The sequence below is a fragment of the Anser cygnoides genome, chromosome 1 (genome assembly GCF_040182565.1).
Source record: "Anser cygnoides isolate HZ-2024a breed goose chromosome 1, Taihu_goose_T2T_genome, whole genome shotgun sequence".
Classification (NCBI taxonomy): domain Eukaryota; kingdom Metazoa; phylum Chordata; class Aves; order Anseriformes; family Anatidae; genus Anser; species Anser cygnoides.
The window spans coordinates 186445509-186471563 of record NC_089873.1 but is presented as its reverse complement, the minus strand read 5'-3'; the positions used below and the strand labels follow the sequence as shown (position 1 = coordinate 186471563).

The window sequence follows — 26055 nt, the reverse complement described above, 5'->3', positions numbered from 1 at the left end:
AACAGGCTGTTATTAGACAACTCCGACTAAAGCCAGCAGGCTGCTGGCAGGCTGCACGCGGTATTTCACGCAGGTAAAAGGTGCCTCGTTTGGGATTCTGGATTCCAGTAACCTCGAGGGCAGGCACCCACCCGGGATCTTGATGGTTAACTTCTGAAGTCATGTATTGGATCTGGTCCAAAAGTTGTCACCTGATGTGATCTTCATGGGAAAATCAAGATACGTGGTTCCAAACGTCCCATTGGCTCAGGCAGCTGCATGCAGATACTGGAAATAAACTACACTGAGTCACTAGCAAGAATCTAAAAATTTACAAGATTTAACACAAAAAAAAATCCTCCTTTTAAGGTAAATGCTTGGGGAAGATCAGGGTGTGAATGACTTTCTGTATTTCGTACAAAGAAAAAGCATCTCTGATCTCTGACAGCTACAGACTTGTATTAGATGTATTAACTTTTAAAGGATCTGGTTTCTGACAATTCTAAATGAGTTATGTTTTCCATCACTCTGCCCCTGACATTTCTATAAAACTTTTAGGTTCGTGTAAAACGTTCTGGTGTCACAGACTGTTGCCTGTGTGTTGGGATTATTAAATACTGTAATTTGTGTCTCTGCTACGTGGCCATCTCATGTAAAAAATCCATAAGCCAGTGTGTAGCTTCTTTTCAGAACATCTTATTATCCTTCACATTTGCTTAGAAGTGAATACTTGTCATTGTGCTTCCTTTTCTCTGCATTCATTAAATATATGGACTAAGTTAACGTTTATCTGTATGTTGATATGGGTCTCAAGATGCATGGGGACTTAAGAGCGCTGACCCAAATCTGAAATTTGCCAGTATTTAACATCTTTGCTGTGCTGTAGCCTGATCTGAAGACATGGATGAGCCATGGTAAAATCTTCTGTAAGTTCCTCATACACACTAAATTTCACTGTGAACAAGCTCCTATGCACTTTAATTTGCACAGTGCAAAGGCAGTTTCTGCTCATCTTTTATTTGCTCTTTGTTGGGTTTTACAAAGCAGGCACACCTTTGCCTCAGAAGTGTGGTATTTATATATGGCTGACAATACATGATTAGAGGAATGCTGATAACCGAGCAAAATCCTAAAACCAAGCATGAGTCTAAGCTTCTGTTATAGCACTGCTGGAGTCCTGAGCTCCTGTGACAGCCTGGGCTTGGGTTCCCTTAAACAACAGAGCAACTGAACCTGTATCGTACCACTCTCTTTGGATGCATTGACCATTCCACCAAGAGGGAAAAAAACCCAAAAACATACACCTGTTTTAACTTTAGCTGATAAAGGAGAGCATACTGTCCCTCTTTATCCTTTGTCTCGTGTACACTATCCAAACTTCCAACTTATAAACAGAAGGTCTATCAATCAAATTGCCTTAGCCACACAACTTATTAATTCCTGAATCAATCCAATGAACTAAAAATACGTATTTAGGAAAAATAGTCCTTATATAAGCAAATATCTCCTCATAGCACATATACACAATGTGGGAAAATGTCAGAAAGGCGGCTACTTTTTTCCTATGTTCTTCCTACTTGGCTTTCTAATTCTGAAAAGTGAATTTATATCGAAGCTTGGTATGTATAGTCTCCCATATCTTTGTGAAAGATTCCTCCATTGCTCCTTAATGCTGTTCAGAACTGGGACCAGGAGGCCTACTGCAGATTTCAGTGACCAGGGGTGGAAGAATAATCTGCCTGCTAGCAGGCATTTATGGATTAGCCTGCTAGCAGGCAGTTATGGATTAGCACATAAAGATGAGATACGATTTGCCAAAGGGTTTCGTAGAGGTTAGATAACAACTGAGAATCTTAGAAAGGGAACCTGAGTTCCAGACTCTGAAAATTGCTCTGTCCCCAGTCCCTACTTGTTTTAAACCATGGCATTTCTGTCCTAACCTTATTCTTGTGGTGGACTTGGCTTACTGAACCCCTTAAGCTTCCCCTTCCCTCATTAGTAATGTTTCTTTTTTCCATCCTTAACTGATCTGTCTCCTTTCTCATTCCCTTGCTCTACTCGTTTTGCTGAGTCCACTTCCACTGCTGTTCCTTTCCCATTCCTCGTGCAGTCTCAGTTTCCCATCTTCCATTTCACTCACTGGCTTCCAGTCTCAGCCCCAGGCTGGCCTCCTTTTCAGTTTCTCCCCACACTCTTTCTGTCCCAGTTTACTCTTTTTTTTTTTCCTCCCTCCCAGTTCAACTTTTCTCCCCACTGCGTGTGTCACCACAGTGTGTGTGTCAGGCTACACCTGTAGAAGTAAACTAAACCTGTGCCAGGTGTCCCCCAGCTGCCCATGCCTGTCAGCATGCTCTCAAAGTATTTTTCAGGCACAGTTTGGCAGTCAATGTGGGTCCAGAACTAACTCCAACAGATGTTGGAGTTTGGACGTGGCAAGCCTGCTTTGAAAGGCAGCTGGGAAGGAAGATGTAGGTGTTTGGATGTGACCTGTGCCATGTCTGTTGACCTCAGAGACAGAGAACAGACTCTGGACTACTAAGATGTGTAGTGACCTTTATCCAGGGCTCAAATTTACTGAGACAATTCCCATTTCTCCCTTAAAAGAATTCCCTGCCAACAAGTTCCAGTGTCCAACCCCAAAAAGCTCAAATATGGTAAATCTAGCCTTACCTCTGCATCTCTCAGGTTGGAAGATAATTTTTTTTGGTGTTGTTGGAATGACCTATGCACAGTTGCTAAAGGAGACAGCTCAATAAAGAGAGAGTTACTGGAGCATTAATCTGCCTATTTTTTTTTTAAAAAAAGCTTTGTAGAATATACTATTTTTTTTAAAATTCATAAACTTAGCACCCCCTTTCCAAGTTTTGACATCCAACACAAAAGCAGAATTTCTTAAAGAAGAAGTCACCAGATGTTTACTTACCATGCAGAAAACAATGCATGACCTAAGTCTCATCATTTGAAAAAGGTGAACTATGTAGGTTAAAATTTAAAATAAAGTCAATTTTAAGATAAGACGAGGGAAATTTTAGGAATCTGCTTTTGAGAGCGGCTTTTGGCAACTTGAATTAATTATAGCCAGAGCTGTTACTGTCCAAGCTTGATCAGGGCAATTTATTTCACCAAAACTGAGAAGCTCGTATTCTATTCAAGCAATGTCAGCAATGAATCATGATTGATTCCACAGAAATGACAGAGACGTATGTGAACTAAGACACAGTAAAATCTGCAAAATAAAACCAAAGATATTTTTGAGAATTTATTCCAGCACTTAAATTGACAGAAAACTGAGGTAACCCTAACAAAAGCAAGAAATATTGCAGTACACCATTGCAGAAGACATAAGAAGAATCACCAGTTAAAAATGTGAAAATACAACCATATGCCCTTCATTCTTTAAATCTGTTCACATTTGTATTCGTCTTTCTTTGTTGGCAGTCCACAACTGTTCTGAAAGCACTGAAATTGAGTACTGTAATAAGGTATGGCACAGCTAATAAGACTTGAGATCTTTCTCTCCCTCTCTGATCTCATTTGAAGTACGAGAACTTCAGATTGGCATTGTCGATGCACAGGCCCCCAGTGTGCCTAGGGGCTCATTTTTGCATGCTCTGCATTAGTTTTCCATGCCCTTTTCACTACACTTTTGGAGATGCCAAGGACTCCTAGCCTTCAGCATTATTCAGCAGTATTAATTAGTGTGTATGAACAAAACATATTTATAAAAGACAACATTTTAGAATGAAATGTGCTTTCTTTCTCTTGGAACTCCTATAGTCTAGAGGCGATTTGCAGTTTGATCTCAGACAAACTATTTCAGCTTCAGACAACAACATTTGGAATGTCAAGAGACTACTGAAAGTCGTTAGAACAGCCTTATGAACATTACTGTTATAACTCAGTAAAACCATTTAATGTTTCCCATAACACTGAATCTAAATACACATTAGAGCGAGCCCTGATTGATCATTCCAAGTTGCAATATGGCCGTATATTTCCAGATACTACAGAAATAAGTGGCTGTGGTCATTCACAACGCAGTATCACACCTTGTAGAATAGAGTGCCTCTTTTTAATTTGTATAAATTTCACTAGGAGAAATTCCAAATGTATGATGAGACAAGAGCAGACATATCTCTGTGAGTGAGTTGATAAGACATGTTAAAAAAGTACTATTTAATAAAATAAAAACCTGGCTACCAGATAAGAAAATCTTTTTTGGAAATGCTTTCTCTTTTCAGAACATTGTAGAAATTCCCTGTTGACAATCTTACAAAACACGTACATGCTGCAAAAAGGAAACATACAGCAGGAGCAATGAAGAATTACCTCAGCTTTCATCACCGCTTAACTTGATTGAAATTGTTCTCATGTTCCATTAAGTATAATAATACATTTGGAAAATGTAAATAACCTAATTACATTTTCTTGTTTCAAGCTGCCAGGCACCAGTCATATATCGCAGTCGTATAAAAAGAAGATCCCTGCCCATCTGCAGCCAGCTCCAAAAGGGAACTAACTTAGAACCTGTGATTAATGAAGAAGAAAATCAGAAGGACATTGTTAGAAAAAATGAACAATGGCAAAACATACTTTTACTAGTCACAAGCCTCTGCATTCTCAGCACATTCAGCACTACAAACTACACCTTAATTGTCATAAAAAATATTACAAAAATATATATTAAAAATATATTGCCTTATAGCAATTACTTTGTACAATGAGTGGCAGCAGCAGTAATTCAATGTATGCCACAGGATGCACAGTATTCTCTGCGACAGGGCTTTGTTCAAATAAATAGGAACCTGAATACCAATAGTTAAGCAAATGATTTCTGAACGACTTTGGAAAGTGTTTGGAAATTGTCTTTGAAAGACAATAACCTCCCAATCTCTTACAGCAATAAAACGAATTTGCCAGTCTTCAGGCAAGGTAAGGAACACACACCATGAAACCAATTCCTCTTCCATCTCTGCCAACATTTGTGCTAGGTGGCACAAATGGAACTGTATTGAAAGAAAATATTCTCTTTTATAGTAAAGTTGGTTTAGGATGTTCTCTACTTGCTTGCACCCTTTGTCACTGTCACAGTTCATTATACTTTTTGTTGTTCAGGGGTTTTGTTGAGGAGAAAAGATACAGCTTAAAAATAAAATGTTATAGAAAAGAAAAGGAACTGCATTTGATCAGAGGAAGTAAGCAAGCAGAAACGAGCAGTACCTCTTAAGTTGTTTTTGCTACTGAGAAACGTATAAAGCTATTCTTTCTAGTACCCTAGTAACAGAGATCTCTGTGTAAGTTTCAAAGAATCAAACAAAATCTTAAGAAGAGAGGGTGCTCTAGAGGAGACCTTAATAGACGGGTTGAGAATTTTGGAAGGAGAGACAGAGAAACAGAGCTGAATCAATAAACAATGATGGTCAGGCTTCCTGCAGAGCATTTTACAATTGCACTATTTTTATTAACACATTATTGCAAGAGGACTTGCTGAAGCAGTACTCTATCCTAGCAGTATAATTACCTATCTTTGTCTCCAGTGTTACCCATTCACCTACTCTTCCTGTGCCTGTGCTACCATGCCATATGAGAAGGCGGGCAAAGACATGAAATTCAAAATTTTTATGGAAAGAAGGCTGTGTACTATCAAAATTGGATAAAACAATCCACTCTGGGAAGACCCTCAGATATTTTATTTGGGAGTGACACTTAAGGAATCTTACCAAGAAAAGAAACCATTTCCTTACCTTCAATTTCAGTCCAGTTGACAGCAACTTCTGCTATAGGTATTCTCAAGTGCTGAGCTATGTAAAGAAGTTCTACATCAAATGCCCTGAAATAGAACAGGAAACAGCAATATAGAGTGATATATATTTCCAGAAGGAATGTGGTGGTACTGTTAATTAAATCCTTAGCGTAATTTAAAACAGGTTGGTGCTCAAGTTATGAAGTTCGTACCAATTCCCTACAGGTCTGATGCACATGAAAGGGAAAATAACTTCCTTGACTGAATGACTAAGAAAATAGCCAACGTACAGAAAACAATACTTCACTGCACTCTGTTTCTGAAGGTGTGTGTCATGCTGAGCTCAGACCACTGCTCACTTTTCATTCTGTCACAATCACGATTTAGAAAATTTTGAAGACCAAGCAGTCAACTGTGCAATGTCAATCTGCATCTCTACTACTTTCATCAGAGGACGACTACCCACTGTGTTTTTATGCTGATATGATACTTCCTCCTTGTACTTTCTAAGTGAAGAATAAATGCAGTAGCACAGAAGTGATTTGAGAAGGTAGTGTACATAACAGAGCCTGAACAACAGCTGTACGTTACCCAGTGACCATTTAATGTACAACATAAAAACCCTAAAGACCTGTCTTTTTGTTTTTTTCCTGCACAGTTGTTCATAGGCTGTGCAGCAAAATGAATTGGAGAAGTGATCCTACGCTAATTAAGTCATCTGACCCCCTTGTCTAGTTTCTCCAAAATAAGCTTTAATCCTCACTGTTCTCTGCACAGAAAATTGTGAGCTTCATTCTTACAAGTATATGCTCAAATAGTCCCTCAGAACTGAAGCACTGAGGCTATCAGTATTAGAAAAGTGCTTTGGCAACGGTAGCTTATAATGCTTCTGTAGAAATCAGCATATGAAGTTACCGGTAGTTGCTGTTGACAAGGCTGAATGCAAATCACAATTATGAAGCTTTTGGTGATGCTGGTTACATTTCTTAAATTTATTGATTGCTAGGTCTTTATTTTCTCCCATTGCAGTCTTCAGTTTCCAGTAGGGCTGTTCTTGTTCCTTGCTGGTCATTGACATTCAAGCTAAAGACTTCCTCTCTCATAAAAATACGAAACAAAACAAAAACCACCACCTTTTTGATTTTTAAAGACATTAGTCTGTATTAGAAGAAAACTATCAATGGCCATCCATATCTGATTTCTGTTAGATTCAAGATATATTCAAACACAAGTTCATTTCCCAGGGAACTAAACCTTGAAGGTCAAGGAATTCGAAATATTCTAGCCAAGCTATTGGTAAGGTTTCCAGTTTGAAGCCAGTGGAACAGAAGTTGCAGAACAACTTACATAGGTCTTCAAAATACTGCTGTGAGGCAGTCAAATACGATTCAACACTAACCCATATTTTTTCTCTGTAACTTCATACTTTTAGAATCTCCTTAAATTCTCTTTGCTAACTCCAAATCAATTGTTTTTTGAAACGAGAAAAAAATAATAATCTGTTGCCATTGGAGAAAATGTATGCAATAAAATAATTAAATAATATAATTCCTTCGTGCTTCAAGTGTTGTTTGAATTCAAGCCACTAGTACTTCCATTTATACAACAGCTGTGGGGCAGAAAGGTGGTCAAGAGCAAGCAAAAAGACATACTTTAGCGGGTGGCTAGCCAAATTCAGACATTACTTCCTTGTACTTCGATCCACCCTCTCCTTTCATGCAGTGCAGGCTATTTCTGCAAAATTATTAATGAATGCAACAAGAGAAGCGACTTTGAAGTAATTATTCAGGTATGACACGTACACATAAGTTCCCACTGAAGCACACAGGCCTGCTGGTGAAATTGTTACCAAACACACATCAACCTGAATTCACACGGTAAGTACGTGTAAACAGAACTACTGATACCACTCTGAACAGCATTAAAACATGCAAAGGCAGCATAAACAGAAATTATCTACAGAGACTAGATATTTTATATAGAGAATTTAGAACCATTATTCAATTTTGATTAGGACGCAGACCTTTTAATTGTCACAAAATCAGTTACAGGAATAAATTTATGTATTTTTTTTCCTCAGTCAACTGAATCTGTGCCGAGCAGCCTTGCCATTTTGCTGTTTTCTTTAAATTAGGGCTGAATATTATTTTATTAATTATGCCATGGTCTCTTTTACTGAAATTGTACTACTTGATTTTTTGCTGACATTTTATATTTGTAAGCCAAAAACCTATGAATTCACCTTTGAATGTTTATGAGTCATATGTATTAAGAGTCAATCTAATTTTGCAATACATACTACTTAACTGACTAAAAATCTTAAGAGACACAGAATAATTGTCTGATGAATTATACTATATGAACTGCTCTAAAAATATTACTCCATGAAGTATTAGCCTGGTGAACTAATGGTTGTTTGCAACAATTCCTATGGACAACCAATTACCGGAATGTCAGCAATATACATCAGAGTACAGCAACATTAAATAGTTTGGCGAACTACAGTGCTCAAAGTATAAAAGGACAGGAATTAATCAGGTTGAACGCTAATATTGTTACATGTGGCTGTCATTTGTGTGACAGTGAACATATCCTGAAATATAAAGAACTCTATTCGAGGCTGAAAGGAGAATGACTTTTGTAGGATGCTGCTGGGGTACTGTTTTCCTTCAGCTGTTCCCCGCCATCTTCCAGCACAAACCATATGCGTGCTAGAAGAGTTAATGAGGGAATATGGGTTGTACTGTACTCAGTACACCGATGATGCTACGCTCAGACTGCAGACCACCAAATCCAGGCAGCACAGAAGTACTCAGTTTCCCTAGCCAGGATTTCGGCGTGGGTATATTAGCTGGAGCCAGCTCTAGAGATCAAAGCAACACCAGTGGATGAGCCGATGAGTGCAATACACGCGCTTTGACATGAAGCAGCACGTCAGCCACTTGCGAGTAGTTAACGTGTGACAGAACCACTGTTGGGAAGAGCAGGGAGTTGTTCCCACCGTGTACTTCAGGGGATCCTCCTGCAGAGAGCAGATGTAGGCGCCTCCTGGGCGTGGAACACAGTTCAGAGCACCTACGTTTGGCTCTAGCTTGAATGAATTCCTAGAAGTGCTTAACACTCTTCCTTGATCACGTAGAAAGTTCAGGCTCTAATTTAAGTACCTGAAGTTACCCCAAAATACACGGTGTGAACCATTTCCCCACCTACTCCTAATAGTGGCTCCATTATGTGTTAATTAACACAAACATGAAGTATAAAACACAGAAAAACTTTTCCGTGTGGTTGTGTTTATGCTAAATACTTTTGATTAAGTTACAATTTAAGGCTATGCTGGCAAAAACTCGGTTGAACACCAGGTTGGTAGGTGTTTAGCTGAATTCAGTCCCTTTTAAACTGAACCTGCAAAATGTTTCAACTTATATCTATCCTGCAAATTTAATCATTATTTTGAAATTGCTGTTTGGCTTTGTTGGTCCAATATCAAAATTTGTTGTTTCAAATATCAAAATTTGGCCTTCTGATATACCATTGCAACAGAAATTTAGAACTTTTCTATAACTAAGACGACGTGTTGTTCCAGCAAACTCTTAAAAGGCAGACAAAACTTTCAATGGCCAAAGAAAGAATGAAATATACTGTCATGCTCCAGCTGTACTGGGGCTTTTGAAAGCCCACGTGTGCCTGCTCGAAGCAGGATTTTTTTTTACTTCTACAAGACAAAACAGAGATAGTTGTAACAGCGAAATATTTTTGTGTTGATTAGATGTCCATAAACAATTCTACTTGTCATGCATAAAAACAGGAAAAAACAATTCATTCCACTGCTTGTGTTCGTCTACAATGCTGAAGAGGTGGAAAAAAGTCCTTCCATACCAGTATTTGTGTGTTTATCTAAGCAATGAACGCTTCTTTTTCTGTAAATTTTTTTTTTACACACTCACATTTAGAGGTTAGTGATAGACTGAAGAAGCAAACATGACTTTTTATACTGAATTTGTGTGTTTTAAATGTGAAAAAATGGCTTGTTCAATGCACAAGGCATTTTTTTAGACAAAAGTAATAACATTTTCATCTATTGTATCAATATTCTAATCAATTTATCTAATCAATGATCTTCTAAGTTGCTTAATATCATTATAAATTGCTACTTTACAAAATTATGTCAATCAAGCCAGAACAAAAACTTTGTTTTGAATTTCCTCTCATTTTATCAATATTCCAGGTAGGATAATAACTGCTGCCACGTCTAGCTCTTCTGTGTAAGGAAAGAAAAAATTCTGGCTGGAAGTTTTTTTTTTTTTTTTTTTAGTCAGAAAAAATATAAACGATCAAATTTTGGATAGGAAAATTCTGCCAGTGAGGCAATTGAATTTCCCACTTCTCCTCTTGCACATTATAATTTAACATAGAAAGTTACACTTTTCCAGGTCAAAACTACAGATGCAGAAGTAAAGCTTCTTTTGGAATCTGAAAGTGAGTAATTCCAACCATCTCTATTACGTTTTTAAAATACCTCTTTTAATTTTCTTTTAAGTCTTAATTTAAAAAATGTGCTCCATCCATTTGTGAAAAATAGATTAGTGGTATAATCAGATTCAGAACCTAAAACACAAAGCATATGCTCTCTGTTCAAAAGCTTGCTCTCATTTCAAACTAATGTCAAAACTTTGCTATGTAGAAAGTAAATTTCAAGAATGTTTAGTTTGCATTCATATACATACAGCCATCTCTCCAAAGAACAGTTACACACAAGAAGAAAACACTCGCAAAAAAAAAAATCTTGTGTACAAAATAAGCATGACTTCTCAGTATCAAAAATATAAACAGTTTCCAGCATCTATTAATTTTTCAAATGCTTTCTGAACTTTAGAGTTCGAGTAATAAAATATTCCAGGAAATATCTTGGTCTCTTTTGAAAAATTGTTATGATTCTCATCACTGTAACGATAAAACAGTATCTTTCTCTGTATATTTCAGTTTGCTTTTAAGATTTCCTAAATATAAGCATCTATAAATTAAATTCAGCATAGCAAGAAGGCAACTGTGGTCTTAATTTTCTAGTATTTTTAACATTAAAGAGGTGATACACAACTCAGTGTCAACTGGAAGAGAAAAGCACGATGAAAGCAGAAAAATGTGGAGGTCTGAGCAACTAGCTTTTCATTTCTACTGCAGCTGAAATTTGTTTATCTCCTCGTGATTAAATTAATACTGAAACTGTCAAAGGCAGACACAGGATCATATAAATGAAGATCATGACGCCCTGTCCTGTTGCTACCCCCCTTCCATTTTTTTCCTGTGACAGGTGGATATGGAAACACAAGGCTCCATTTAAAGGTGGTGCTAATCGAACACTAAAAACACCATCAGCATTTGTTTTTGGTGTCTCTGATAACAATCGAAGTATGGAAACTTAAAAATCTTTCGTTCTCTCCTGCCTAGCAGCAGGATAGCTATGTTGCTTACATTGAGCAGAGTGCGAGACGTTCAGTTTCCAAGAAAGAGACTGTGCTCCTAACACTCGCTCTCTGAGTGAGGTGTGTTATCAGCCTGCTGAGAGACATGCAGACAAAACACCTGTATTATTTCTTGGGTAAGTGTTGCTCTGCCTTATGGCAGTATTGACAAGATCCAGCACTTCAGTGCAGTCTACTGCTACCCAGTGCTAATTCAGCACTTAGGCTCCCTGGTATGCAAAGACACTTGAATTCCTTTTTCTGAAGGGAAGAATTCTCTGGGCTTTTTGTCTACAGAAACAAGCAACATTGCCCATATGGCCCAGAAATTGACCTGCCTCAGATACAAAATTGGGTTAGTAGTCTTCACCTTAATCCACAATGTTCAGGATTTACTGAATAGTTTTGTATTTTTAATGCAATTGATGCACAAGCAACTTGACATTTTTCCTATGTATTGTGACAGCGTGAGTGGAATTTACCCTGCTGAACTCCAGTTACCTACAGAGATAGCTCCTTCAGTACAAATCGTCCAGCATCCCTCTGTAGTCAGAGGCAGGAAATGGGCACTTGTTGGCCACACTTCATCTGGCATATTTTAGAGGCCTACACTAGAAAGAAATGAGTGATACCCTAATATTGTCCCTTGTTCTTTTGCTTCAGATGCTAGGTGACAAGCAGACGCACTCTAGATGAGATGGAAGGAAATCCGGTCCTTTGGGTGCACGTACTTATATTCTAGCTGAGCAATAAACTTAACAATTCAGGCAGGGATTATTAGAAAACCAATTTTATAGCCATTTTATATTAACATCTTATTAAATATGTCATATATCAGCGTTTAGTCTAAATACGACCTCCTGTACGAATTCACTCAACTCCGTAGCACCTCCAGAAATTGGAGCCTGACAAAACTTGAGCAGGAAGGCTCTTGCAGAACCTGCAGTCATTCTCTTAAACAGCTTACCACACGCTGGTTCAGCAGCAGGGAAGCCCGTGACAGACTCTATGACCATGCTGCTTGCTCTCGGATGGATACGATCCTATTAAATGCTGCTTGTTTGCTGCATTCTCCAGCACTCTCCTCCCTTATTACCAGAGCATCTGAGCACTGAACTGAAATCTTCTTTCAGTATTTAACTAATGGGATTTTAAGATTCAAACAGATTTTAAGATTCAAACAGAATCAACTGATTTCTTTAGATACCAAGTAACACCACCGCAGTGATGGAGGGGTGGCAATAAATGTAGATTTAAAAGCCTTTTGTCCAGTATCAACATGGAGTTTTCTCTCCAATTCCTTGCCAATGATCTAAGTACGAATGAGTTGTTCTGTGACCCAGTTAGGGATACTATATAATACTGAATACTGAGTTCATCAGGCAGCTGTAGGAAGAAGGCTCCATAGTCCTTCCTCTGACAGCTTCATACTCTCCAGGTGACAGAACTTCCATGCCACAGCGTCTAACCAGTTTTTATTTTTCATTTTTACACACCAGCTATATGATGGAAACATATCAGAAGCCAGTTTTATTTAAAATAAGGAATTTCTACTACTGGATTACTTCAGATTATTACATTATTAAATACAAAGAAATCCAGTGCATGGTCCTGTGAGATGAATGGCTGATGTCTCTATACCATTTCCTACTGCAGCTGTCCCAACTGTCTGTACACCACAGACATTTCACTTAAAACAACCATTTCCTTCAATATACTCGCTTTTCCCACATGCTTATTTCTTTCTCCCCGAGTTTATTTCCAGATCTTGCAAATACTGACTGGGAAAGGGACAATAGTCTGTTTTGTGCACTGAAATGTTAGCTTCCACTTGCGCAAGCTGGATGTTAGCTATGGAGCTGATGAGTAACTTTTGAGTCCATATTGTAGTATTTTCTTCAGCAGTGGCAAAGCCTTTCATCTTGAGATCTTTACTGTTCTGTCAGATTTGGTTGAAATTAGCCAATAGGTGTGAAAATAAAGGGAGGGAAGCACAAGAACTGCCTGAAAGACAGATGAGTAGAAAAGCAGACAGTATATTGCCTGTTTTGGCAGAAAATTAAAGGAAATAAATAAATAAATAAAAGTATTACTTTTGGCAGATTTGTGACTTGGAAGTATCTGAAGAGCTGCTTTTTGGAAGAATTTGAGCTGTTCTTTTTTTTGACTAACAAAATATTCTTCTTCATGAACCAGCAAGTTTCAGATAAAAAGGAAAACATTTATGGGATTGGTTTATGGATTATTGTAAATAAAAAAGCAAGTACTGAAGTCTAATTTTATAACAGCACATAAAAGCACAATGTATTAGCACACCACGTCCTGAAGTGCTGGTGTGTTCCACACTAGCAATAAAATTACTATAAAATAAATTAGCAATATCCCTTTATCACTGCCTGTATTCTTGGATAGTGGGGTACAGGTGACAGCATACAGCACAATTATTTTTACTCTTTTGTTCCTTTGCTGATAGAGAATACAAGTGGCAGAACAAATCTTAAAGCTCTTCTTTAAGAAGTTGAACGCTTTTTGTATGTCTGACCAGTAAGTAAAATTACATTCAAAACACTCAGTTTAAAACATCATAAAATTGATGATTGCATTTTCACAGATTAAAATAATTGTTTTAATTCATTCCTTTCAGTGTTCCTTCTTGAACCGCTTAAAGAGTAAAGTTAAATAGGATAATTTTGAGATGTGCACTTCTGGGCCATGGATACATGTTTAGCCACGTATTAAGAAAATTCCTGAATATGAAATTTACACAATTTTATTGGTGTTGGAGTTAGCAGCACAAATAAAGATTCTAGCTCAGCTATGGTTTTCTTTATGGCAATCAGGAAACCTCTCAGCCAGGAAAGCAATTTTGCAGATGCTGGACACACAAAATTCCAGATTCAGTTTAAGAGAAGCTGCATCATACGCATCAAATTTGTGTGCTCAAACACTACCTTCGCAAGCCCATTCTCTACGAGTGATAAAGCGTGACTACCACTGCCAAAACTCAACCTAAAACTAGATGTAATAGATTTTACTGAGACTGTGGGATTAGGCATTTTTTTGGGAACACTGGTCAGCAATTCTGCTCCCTGTAGCAAGCAGTAGCCTGTGAAACATTTTTTTGGATGAACACAATAATTTGAAAAGATTGATTATAATTAAACTTGGGGACTGTCGTGATGCTTTTGAGCAATAACTGTGGACTAGGAAGTTTACAGAAACTCTGGTATTTATGGGGAAACAGCGTTTCAATCTCATAACAATAGTCACGACTATAACTCTCATAAGGGAACTGTTCTAGCTAAATTATAAAGAAAGTTCTAAAGTAATTCAAAGATCATACATCATTTTCTAGTGCCTTGAATTAATGAGATCTATCAGTAGCCCTCTCGTTAGATATTCCAGCCAGAAAATAAAGGTATTTCCTTTTTCTTTGAGCCTTTAGCAATTACCAATATCTTGTCAGATATGGACATTAGGAAAAATGCTTTGGTTAAGGAACACTCAATTGTGAGGTTGTATTGCATAAAAATAGTTTGTTAAAAGTTTTGAATAGGATTTATAACCGTCAACTTTCCACATCACAATATGAGCTTCTCTCCATTTCTTACTCAGCCTTTAGGGCTCGTATCTGTAAAAGGAGAGAGGACTCTCGGAAATAAGTAATGGAATATAAGACCAAAAAAAAAAAAAGTCTGTTTGGGTTTTCTTTCTTTTAGACGTGAAGAGAGAGGAGAAGAGTCCACTCTCGTAATCAATCACCTATTGGTCTGACAAGGCAAAACCAATTTGTACTACTTCTGAGTACTACAAAACTCTTTCTACACCACATGTCAAAGTAAAATGGACTTGCAAGGCATCAAAGAGTCAACTGTTATCCAAAATCTCTGCAACGTGGTCTTACAATTCTTCCTGCAGTTTACATTGGATGCTATTTTAAAGTCAAAACTTAGTTCAAAACTCAGCAAGTCCATCTGTTTCCCTTATCCCTATCTTCACAAAAAGAAAGAGTGAAATGAACTAATTCCTGAAGTAGATCTTAAGAATAAAATAGAATTCCTAGCAAATACCAAGGTATTTTTACTATACAAGTAGTACTATAATTCATCAAGAAACTGGGCAGCTAGGATTTATGCACAGACATTGTGTTTCATAGTAGCTGCAATGCTGGAATTACTTTTTCACCACGTTCAATACGGAAAAGAAAAAAAACACAACAAAAAGAGAGTTTACCAGCGTTCTACATGAAGAGTTGAGAAAGTCCGCAAGGCAGCTTCTCTGGTTAAGAGTTTAAATCCACACTGCGTATCCCTGATTTCTTTGACACACAGAAACCATACAAGGAAGTGGAACCCGTACATAAGGAGAGTTCGAAAATATGAGCGCTGTGAAAAAAAGACAAGAAGTTAGATGGCTTCATTTATGTGATGAGTGAAGTGTTTCAACAGAGCTGGCTTACAGGACAATAAACATGTTTTGTGACAGCTTTCAAAGGCTGTAAACTATTTTTGTTTAGCACTGGAAGCAAGCCAGAACTTTTTGATTCTTACAGTGAAACGAAGTTAGAGCTGAAAAGGAACAACTTGCTGGTCAAATTCATGCTTAGAATATAGGCACAGGATATGAAAAGTCCAAATTCTTGTTGCTGCTTTCCCTAATTCAGAGCAGCTTTCCATTCTGTACAATAACATACCAAACACAGCAGAAACCCAAACCTGGATTTCAACTCAGATTGAGTGATACAGTCTGTGATTTCCAGGGAACTGGGGGTACCAGGAAGAGGAGAGTGAAGGAGGAAGGTGGAGTGGCATGCTACATTGCTACTCCACTGCGTGTATCTGTCTGGTTGGCTGAACAAGTCCAACAAATTCAAAAGTTAACACAACCGACACTGGAGAATAAGCCAGCAGGGCTGCATAAAGACTGTTATTCTTAAGGATATACAGTAAAAACTACCCAGGTTCCAGCTGCTACTCCAAAACATTTCTTTTGAAAGTTTATTTTTATTCCTAAAAACCAAAACCAAACAATAAAAAACAGGAGCATCCGTTGTTTGCAAAACACTTCTTTCATTAAAGATTCAATGATCTCCAGAGATTACACACAATGTGTTAAGGCACTTAAAGGAATGCAATTAAAGAATGGATGTTTTTTTTCAGCATGTGATGGATCAAGTAACAAACAGGACAGAAGTAACAGCTGCTGTGTAAGGTAATTTTTCATTTTATATTTCCAGCAATGTTCCAGTCACCTCTTTTGTTCTTTTGCAAATATATTTTATGTTCCTGCTACAAGTTCTCACAGTCTATTCTTTGGTTACACTTTTGCCCTTGACATAATAATCACACAAATGTGTTTGTCCATGGAATCCAGAGGTCGGCCTCTGGGTTTGCAGAGATCACTCCTAGTCTTGTGTTCAAGACAGCTCCTAAACAAACAGGACTCAGACCCACAAATCACTTCTGAACTCACTGCTGAATTAAGCTGAATTTAGATTATTGTATTTAAGACAGCAAGCCAAATACCATGCAAAATCTTTATGAGCCAACAATTCATCTGTTAAACATCTCTGGGTGATAAGAGATGCCTTTAAAGCTAATAATTGCAAACCTCAGTTGAAAAATGGGAAGATGTTCAGCTTATTATGTAACGGCTTTTGGCTTAAGGAAATTAAAGTTCATACCTTATGCCTCTTAGAAAAGAGCTCTCGCCCTGAGCTAATGGTAGATCTGGTGTGGATTTTTTGGCTCTGTTGGTGAAGGTGAGCCACCCTGTGACCAAGAACACAACACCACTTACTAGTCCCAGAAGGAAAGCTCTAAGAGGCTGCGTGACTGCCATCCTGTAATAGCGTGCGCTTACTTTGCAAAAAGGAGCTCCTGGGTTATGTTCATTGCTCTCAGGACTATTTATGCCTTTATTTATGGACTCATTAAAGTGCATTAACAATTCTAGAAGCAGAACAGAAATCTTGATGTCTTGAGACTTAATTTAAGGGTGAAATTCTGGTCTTAATAAATCCCACGTGGCTTCTTATCACAGCTTCATTCTACTGTCCTAGATGCCACTATGCCCAGAGAGAAATCCCAACTTCTCAAACATTATTTTGCATCTTTTTTTTATTTATTTATTTTTAATACCTATTGCCCTACTCAGCATTTTTTTCCCAGTATGGTTGTCCCTCATTTCCAGACTGGGGACAGCTGGGGTGATGAAACGTGCTACATATTTTAAACAGAACATTGCTACCTAATCAGTTGATGATTCCCTCATCAAAAAGTCAGAAATAGGGGGAGAAACAAGAAGCAAAGGAGGGATACTTTCATCCTGCAAACTCTATTTTTGCATTAAAAGATGAAGTGCTGTTCCAATTCTTCTCCCTTACCTAGCAAGACCCTTCAAAGATGCTAAGAAATATGAATGCACTGAAGAAAGTTCATGTATATTCAGTGCCTCAACACAGCAGGAAGGAATTCTGTGGGCTCCAATTTATTAGCTACATGGTCTCCATCTAGCTACATGGTCTTCATGTAGTAGCAACATTTCTAGGACTCACAGGCTAACTGTAAATGGTGTATTCTGTCCCACAGGCATGCAAGTTCCATGTCAAAGATTTATTCTTATTTGTGAAAATTATGTGTTGTTTTTTTTTTTCCTCCTTTTTTTTTGGGTGAGGATGCTGACATACACACACCAGTATTTATAAGAACTCTTTTCAAGTGAACTGCTCCAATGCTACCTGATAAACCGGAAGAAAAAAGATCTACCAGGTGCTGCACAACTTCTTTTGGACTTTTTTAAGGATTTTAGTATTTGGGTATATATATATTAGTTTCAAGTATCAAACATCAGCATAAACAAAGCTTACTCTTGAGAATATTCAACACGATGAGCATATCTAACCATGCTCAAAAATATTAGTCCAGCAATGCGTCTGTTGCAATACGAGTTCCATGCCTGTGCTTTGTCAACTATTGTCAGCCAAGATATCAGAAAACCAGATGCAAGATAAGACTGTGCCTGTGCATCACTGTTTATTCCACAAGAGCCACGCACTGAACAGGACTGTTCAGAAGATTGAGTACAAACTCAAAAATTTTACTATAATACAGAAAAATTACAGTACAGTACTTTCCCACTGATTGAGATACTCTTCAAAGTTTATTGCTAATTATCCCTAACTCACTTTGAACAGGCCTCAAGATCTGTAGATAACAAGCTCCTGCTGTGGAAGAGAATCAATGAAAGTGAACTCATCAGTTGCCTTCCACTCCACCACTACTGGCAGAAAACGTACACTTGAACAGAGACCATTCCACTGTAGGAGCTTTAACTCATCAGTCACAAAACGTTAACTTCTACAGACCGTGCCTAAAACTTTACTTCCTAATGACAGGAAACCAGAATGGTCTCTAGCAACCAGTTAAGTCAGGAACTTGAAGCTCTGCTTGTAAGATGTTCTCAACTAGAAAAACCGAATCCTTCAATCGTAACACTAACTGAAACCAGTTCAAAGTTGGTGGTGCCTGAAATCTAGAACACATCCATCTTATGTAACGGAGCAGCATATGCTCCACTCATGGCAAGCGTTTTCTATTTTTCAGCTTCCATTCTTTTACAGATCTTATTTAATTGTAAAACCTGTAGAGCAGATTCAAATAACGGAAATATTTTGAGTACTAGTACACAGAAAGAAAGGGAAACAAACCTTTGCTATTGAGTCCTTTTCCAGATGAGCTCTAGAACCACAGGAAATAGCCATCTGGTTCTGTGCAGGAATTCAAATTAAAGAATTATTAGTTAAACTAACATTTGCTGAATCATTGGAATTTTCTGTGAATCTCCACGTGAAACCTTTATGAGTAATGATAACAGTATAATAAAAACTTCAGAGGCGTATACTCTCCTGCTTCCTGTAGCTGCACTTTTTCTACTGCTGTATTCCAAGGCTAAAATAAATCTTTTTTTACAACTAACAGATCATCTAAAGGTTATTACATTTTGTATATGGTACATACAGATTGCTACAATTTATTCATATCTGGCTTACTTTATATCATTCCTCTGAAGTATGCATACAGTAAATGTACTAAACACAGATACGCAGTGAGCATTGCAAGGCTCCTAAAGTTATAACGTATGTTTCCCTTAGATATTACATTGTGAAGGGATAACAGAATACTTGTTGCCCTGATCTATCTTCAAACAAGTAAAACACCCCGGTTTCAGTCACAAATATAACCCCAAATTAAATCAAAAGAGATGATCAAAACAGAATCTTTAAAGTTATTCTCACACTACTACTTCTGACATAAAATCCCCCAAATCTGCTGTATTTGAGTGTGGGATTGATGATGGAGAACCAGCAACCCAGCTCGGCAGTGAAAAGCATCAGGGAAACACTGCCACCGGGTGGCCCCAGTGCTTGCGTTCCTACACTCACGGACAGCTGCTGTCCTTTGTACAGGTGCAGCCATCAGGGAGTTCCCACTGGAAGGCTGTGTATCATTCCTTGCATATTGGGAACCTAGCTAGATGTACCCCCTTTGTTCTGCACTTAAGCGCTAGGCTCATGAAAAAAAAACTCAGTTCTTTCAGGTCAAGCACCTGAAAGACAATGACCATCCAAGGAGAAACTCGTTCCACAGTTTTTTGAATTGGTATTTACAACAAGAATTCTTCCAGATACTGTCATTAAACAAACAATACTGAGAAAATAAAACCTCTAAAAATAGAATGAAATTAAGATGCACCCTTAGAGTTATATAGGATGACATCAGATAAGAATACTATAGTTAACTAAGCAAAAACAGTATTTTTAAGTGAATAAAACATGGTATTTATACAGAGTGTAACAACTTCAAAGGAAAAATGGTAAACAGAACATTATGTGCTGCGTTAAAATAGGCACTGTGAGTGCCAAGGAGGTAAGAACTCCATGGAAGCTACCTCCTGCAGCCCATTCTCACAACTTCTAAGTGCGAGGTCTTCAGACTGATACCTATGTCTTCAACTGGATCTCAAAGAGCTTAAGTTAAAGAGAATTATAAAAATTTATCTACATGCATGTGTATTAAACTAAAATACACAGAGTTTATTTATACTCACAGGCCACGGTTGAAGATTTTTTAGACCTTCTTCTACTTTTTCAATATCTGCAAATTTTGTAGCTCCATCTGCATCTGCCATAAGAATTTTTTTCCCTCGAGAAATGAAGACACCCTGCAATCAAAACAGTCAATAAAAATCCACACCTTCCAAATGAGTATTTGTCATAAGCTAGCTGCAAACACTAAAAACACCTGATGTAGCAACCAGAACAGTGGTATCTCAAAGATTCAACGCAACAGGTGAGGCTATATAATATTCTGCTACTAACAACAATTTATTAATTTATATTGTAACAACATCTAAAGACTTCACACACTGCACTGTCCCAAAATGACGGGGAATGCATAAACACGAAAAGTTAGCAATCCCTCTCCAGAGAAGCTTGCAAACTAAAAGCTTTACAAACTGAAATTGTGAGACATGACAAGTTGCTACCGTCAGCTAAACAGGGGAGCACAAAGCAGTAATTAGCAGTTGCCACCACACTGAACAGCCTTCCTTTGTCATTTAACTATGGAAAGGAGGATGCAGTGCTATTTTTTTCAGGAGAATTCAAAAGAGAATCTTATGTTAGTTCTGAGAAATAATAAGTCTTAAGTCACAGTGTCACTGCAAAACATACGTGATGCTGCAGGTTTTGTCACATTCTTGGTCAGAGATCTTTGACAATGTTTGATGGGGTCCAGACAGGGAAACAATTAACGGTGGGTTTGCCAAATATATTGTCGTAACTGAAAATGTGTGACTTTGGGAAAAAAAAAAACTGTCAATGAGGCCCCACTACACACTATGAAGTGCAAAACTGTATCACACACAGAATCACCATATAAAAGAGTTTTTTTGTAATTGTTCTTCTCAGGAATAAAATAGTTTCCAAGATCTACAATAAGCTTCTTTTATAAAGAGTTTTTGTTTTAATTCATGGAACCTATACTCATTTTTCTGGCAATCATTTTGTCAATATATTGAAATCATAATGTAGATCAGCACAGCTCTACCTTCTGCATATTTGGGCACAGGTAGTTCAGACAGAGAAGGAGATGAAAGTACAAATTACCATCCTGACTGCTCCTCCTTTCCCTCGATTTTTTACCAAAGAAAGAACTCGCACTTTGTCGCTTCCATATTTCTTGCAGTACTTCATTGCAACCTGATAGACATACAAAAAACGAGCATAAAACAAAAACAGGAATCAAGGTAGAAGTTTACATTTGCTCACCCTTTCTTTTTTTTTAATTTAATAGCACATAGCTATAATCACTTCAGTCTCCACAAATACATTGCCAGTGTTTGCTGGAGTCTGTTTGGGGAAATAAAAATCAGTTCACAGTCAACAAAAGAAGACTGGAGATGCTAGGCATGTTCAGTAGAATAGGATATTCCTCCAAGCAATTCTAAACCCCATTCACTCAAGTCCAAAAGACTCACAATACCAATGTAATTTACATCACACTATTTCAGACCCTTTATACTAACACAAATATTTAATCAAAAAATATGTATTTTTTACTGCTGCTACCTATTTCTCACTTGTCTTGCCGCTCTCTGTTGTCTTAAACAAAAAAATCAGTGATATAAAATCCTATTCACATTGATGTGCAGGCTCCATGCTATGGGAGAACAAATAAATCAGCTTTTTCCTCTAATCTTTTCTAACAGCTGCCGCAAGTCCTTGCAAGTCCAGAGGCCCATGGCCACAGTGCACTCAGTTAGAAATGATACTAGAAGGAATGCAAAGTCGATAAATATATATGAACAGTACTTAATGGACAAGCTTAAGCTTGAGAAACTTATGAAGAAAATGAAAAAGCAGCATTCATGTTAATACCTGACCCAAAAGTCTACCAAGCAGTAGTTAAAAATAATAATAAAAAAATCCCAAGTTGGCCACCTTTCCTTTCCAGTGACATTCATCAAAGTAGGAGGAGAAGAATGCAGAACTATTTTGAAAACACTGTTACTGTCACTGGGATTTTAAAATGAACAATGCCACAAAGGATACAGTAAAGAGCTACGCAATATGTCAGCCATTCTGTCAATTACAGTACGAATCTGCTATTTTAAAAGGCTTCTAATGTTTCCTTCAGTTTTTATTCACATCACTGTGCACATATGGAATATTTTTGAAGTCTATTGAAGCTAAGATTTGAATTTTTACAATTTCAGCAGCAGAAAAAACTGTGTGGCCAGCACGTCAGCCAGTTAAGAATACTAGCATTCAGAAAATAATTATATGTGTATGCTCATGCATATGTGACATCCATAATGCAGGTAGGACAATGATAGAAAGTATTCAGAAACTTGAATTTGCATTGTCAAGTATTTCAAGTAACAAAATGTAAAGGCAAAACATTATTCCACAACTGCAATGTAAAAATCCATACCTTTGATTTCTTGGAAAGACACTTCTTTTTCTTACCTTTGTGGTTTGATCTTTACTTCCATCATCAACCACTATTACTTCATAAGTGAATGAAGGATCTCGTTTCTTAAAAACAAGAACAGAAAAAATGCATTTCATCCAATCTCTGAAGTCCATAGTAGGTGTTTTCAACATCAGCATACTTTACCTCTGGCAGTTTTCAACTCATTCATGTTGAGACAGGCACCAATATCATGCAGTACATTTGCTACGGTAGCAATTTTAGTCAAAGAATTTTGCCACATTTGACGCCTGTTCCATCATATTGGCTGTCATATTGTTCCTCAACTACCATTTAGAACTAAAAAAAAATTAATTTATAAGAGATGAAAGTTCAGAACAACATCACTGCTAACACAAACAAACCAAACAAAACCCACAAGGGGCTTCTTACCCAAATAACCAACCCTAATGAAAAACACGTGTTTAAAAAACTGTTTGGGACAAACAATTATATAGTTTAGAATGTTAAATGTATCATTAATCCTTAGTCTCCATCTTGGAGAGATAGCATGCATCATACAGTAGTAATTAAATTTAATTAAAATGCCTTCCAGTATTCAATCTAAAAACAACTGATAAGAGACAGAAGTGTTACTTCCAAGTGGCTAAAATTACGCTATTTAACATACAGCAAAAAAAACAAAGTGAATAGATCACAGACTTATTACATATAGTAAATAAAGATAATATATTTTGAATGCAAAATGAAAATACCTGTCTTTTTTCCAGAAAATCCATAGCTTCATCCATCATAAGAGGTACTAGACAAGAAAAACACAACAATGAAGTTAGTAGATTTGAACACGCTAAACACCAAAAAGCATCTGTACATGCAAGCTGACAACAACCCCAAAGCTAAGATGAGCAAACTGCTTTCTTCATACCACACCAGCTTCAGTAGACAAGGTTAGCACCTGCAATTTTAAGCCCCATTCTTTCTGAGTGCAAGAACAATGAAAAAAATCACAAGTAAGACAGAAACAAAAATTTGTTTTAAAGATTAGAACCCACTTTCCATTTTAAAATGCAATTCTCTAAGTAGTATTAAAGAAAAAATTAGAATAATCTCCAAGACTGACCCTGCAAACCAGCACTGACTTTCGTCTATTTAAACCAACTTACAGAGAAATTCCTAATGCTACTTAGTCCCATGCCTTCTCCTACTAAGGCTGTTGGCTGTGATGCTTCAGCCAACAAACTTACGCTACTTTTGCAGCTGATTTATCTGCACGTTAGAAAGACATTCGACGTTACGGTTATCTTTGCAGGATATGCTCATTCCTGAGCACATCACCAGCGCTTATTCTGTCTCCAGTGAGACAACTAAATGAAAAGCACATGAAATATTTATGTTCTTGCTTACTGCAAGCACACATATGAGAACCAGAACTGAGGAATGCACTGGACTCAAGAAAGAGCCAGGCCTACTTTGTGTCCAGACGCACGTTGTTTGTCAACATCCCTCAAAAGAATCCCAAACAGCTTGGTAGTTTCACTCACCAAGAACAGAAACGTGCTTGTGCTATCATGTCAACCACAACTACAGCTCGACAATTTCTGTCACATTGGAAAGACTTCACTTTTTAGTCTTATGTCCTCATATATATGGCCAAGCCAAAAGCAAAACAGCAGAATCAAAACCATCAGATCATCCCTTTCCTGCTTGTCTGAAACTGCTGCTGTTGCTTACAGCAAGTCTGAAATTAATTTTAAAAGTCTGTTTATGCACCTTGCTTTACAGCAACTACAGGGGCAATGAGTAGCTATCCTGCTATACTTTATCAAAATAAAGCAGATTCCTACAAGTGCTCCATCCTACTTTTAGCAGCAGCAATCAAATTACACAATATCTTAGTTTTGAAATTCAATGTACTTGGACTGTTTTCTGGAAGCTGTGTAGAAAATCAGATACATAATCTGGAGTGCTAGAGTCTACTGCCAACATAAACTGACCTCTGCATTATCAGAGGAACAACAGATAGATTTTCTTCTTTTTCTCAAAACAAGAAAAATCTTACACCGGTCTTCCTCATTGTATGAAGGCACAACAACAGAGAGTTCCTTTGTGGGGGGATCATGTATACTTGGTACAGATTCTTTCCTGCCTTCAGAGTTTATGAAGAATTTTTCTTCCTCATATCGGTGAAGGGCTGGCATTTTTACAGCAGTTATGTGAGCAATCACACAAACCTGTGATGAAAAAGATAAGCAAGAAAATATTTGAGCATTGTTTATATACCCAGCAATGTATTAAAGGTTTATCTAGCTGCTAAATACGTTACAAGGGGCAACGAAACATATTTCAGTAATGAGATGAGTCAATAGTACATTGCTTCATCCACCAAACTGCAATGGACCTAAACTTTCTTGTGCGAGTGTTGATCTGCTTGAGGGTAGGAGGGCTCTGCAGAGGGATCTGGATAGGCTGGGCCGAGGCCAACCGCATGAGGTTCAACAAGGCTGAGTGCTGAGTCCTGCACTGGGGCCACAACAACCCCAAGGCTGGCTATTAGGAGAAATTTCTTCACCGAAAGGGTTGTGCGGCATTGGAATGGGCTGCCCAGGGAGGTGGCTGAGCCGCCATCCCTGGAGGTGTTCAAGAAGCGCGTAGATGTAGAACTTGGTAGCGTGGTTTAGCGGTGAACTTGTCAGTACTGGGTTAACAGTTAGACGAGATGGTCTTAAGTCAACTGCGACTCCGGATGCCCTCGAAGGGTTGGTCCAAGCCTCGCCGCACCTTGTCCAAATAATCTGTCAGCCAGCTGGCGCTGCCTCCGGTACCGCACTGAGCCACTGGAAGCGGTGGCATTACTCTGGAGCGCAGCACGCCTCTGTCAGAGCACTTCTATGCACAGCCGAAATACAGCTGGCACCTGTCTCCCCAGGTCCTGGGGAGCACCACAGAGGTAGCAGAGGTGGCGTGCGGCAGAATTTCGGCTTCCATGAGAAAATGCTCAACCTTGCTCCCCATTTTCGCAGCAGAGAAGCACACCCCTTGTCCCTGAGCGGCTGGGACAGGAGCCCCACTGCGGGTGCCTTCAGGAAGCGTACAACCCCCGGGACAAATCACACCCCTTGCGAGCCCCCCCCCCCCCGCTGCAAACACCACACACCCCGAGCCCTCCACGCCACCCCCGGGTGCTCTCACCAGGAGGAGGAGGAGGAGGAGGAAGGCGGCCAACAACGCGGCGGCCTCGGGCAGGGGCAGCGGCAGCGCCATAGCCCACGGCGGCGGGGGGGAGGCAGCGGCTCGGCGCCCTGTGGCGAGGCTACAGCCACGCGGAAGCCGCCATCTCCTTTCCTTCCCCTTCCCTTCCCTTCCCCGCCCCGCCGTGCTG

At 38.4% G+C, this 26055-nt stretch overlaps 1 protein-coding gene across 1 annotated transcript; it reads right to left on the bottom strand.

Annotated features, from left to right (window-relative positions):
- Nucleotides 1–3225: 3225 nt before the first annotated feature.
- Nucleotides 3226–26028, bottom strand: ALG5 (ALG5 dolichyl-phosphate beta-glucosyltransferase). The gene is made up of 10 exons (XM_048081186.2): nt 25866–26028; nt 24736–24907; nt 23432–23478; nt 22712–22780; nt 21350–21442; nt 20290–20403; nt 18890–18949; nt 15415–15566; nt 5724–5809; nt 3226–4506 (listed from the first exon to the last, which is right to left on the bottom strand). Exons 1-10 carry the CDS (start codon nt 25935–25937, stop codon nt 4394–4396), a joined length of 978 nt encoding a protein of 325 aa, XP_047937143.1. The 5' UTR covers nt 25938–26028; the 3' UTR covers nt 3226–4393.
- Nucleotides 26029–26055: the final 27 nt, after the last annotated feature.

Bases quoted from the DNA above. Each gene is read 5' to 3' on its own strand.
- ALG5 (XM_048081186.2), bottom strand. From the start codon at position 25,937: ATGGCGCTGCCGCTGCCCCTGCCCGAGGCCGCCGCGTTGTTGGCCGCC. The intron at 23,479-24,735 runs GTAAGATTTTTC...TTTCTTGTCTAG, and splicing joins ATACAATGAGGAAGACCGGT to TACCTCTTATGATGGATGAA. The intron at 21,443-22,711 runs GTAAGAAAAAGA...TATGTCTATCAG, and splicing joins GTAAAGATCAAACCACAAAG to GTTGCAATGAAGTACTGCAA.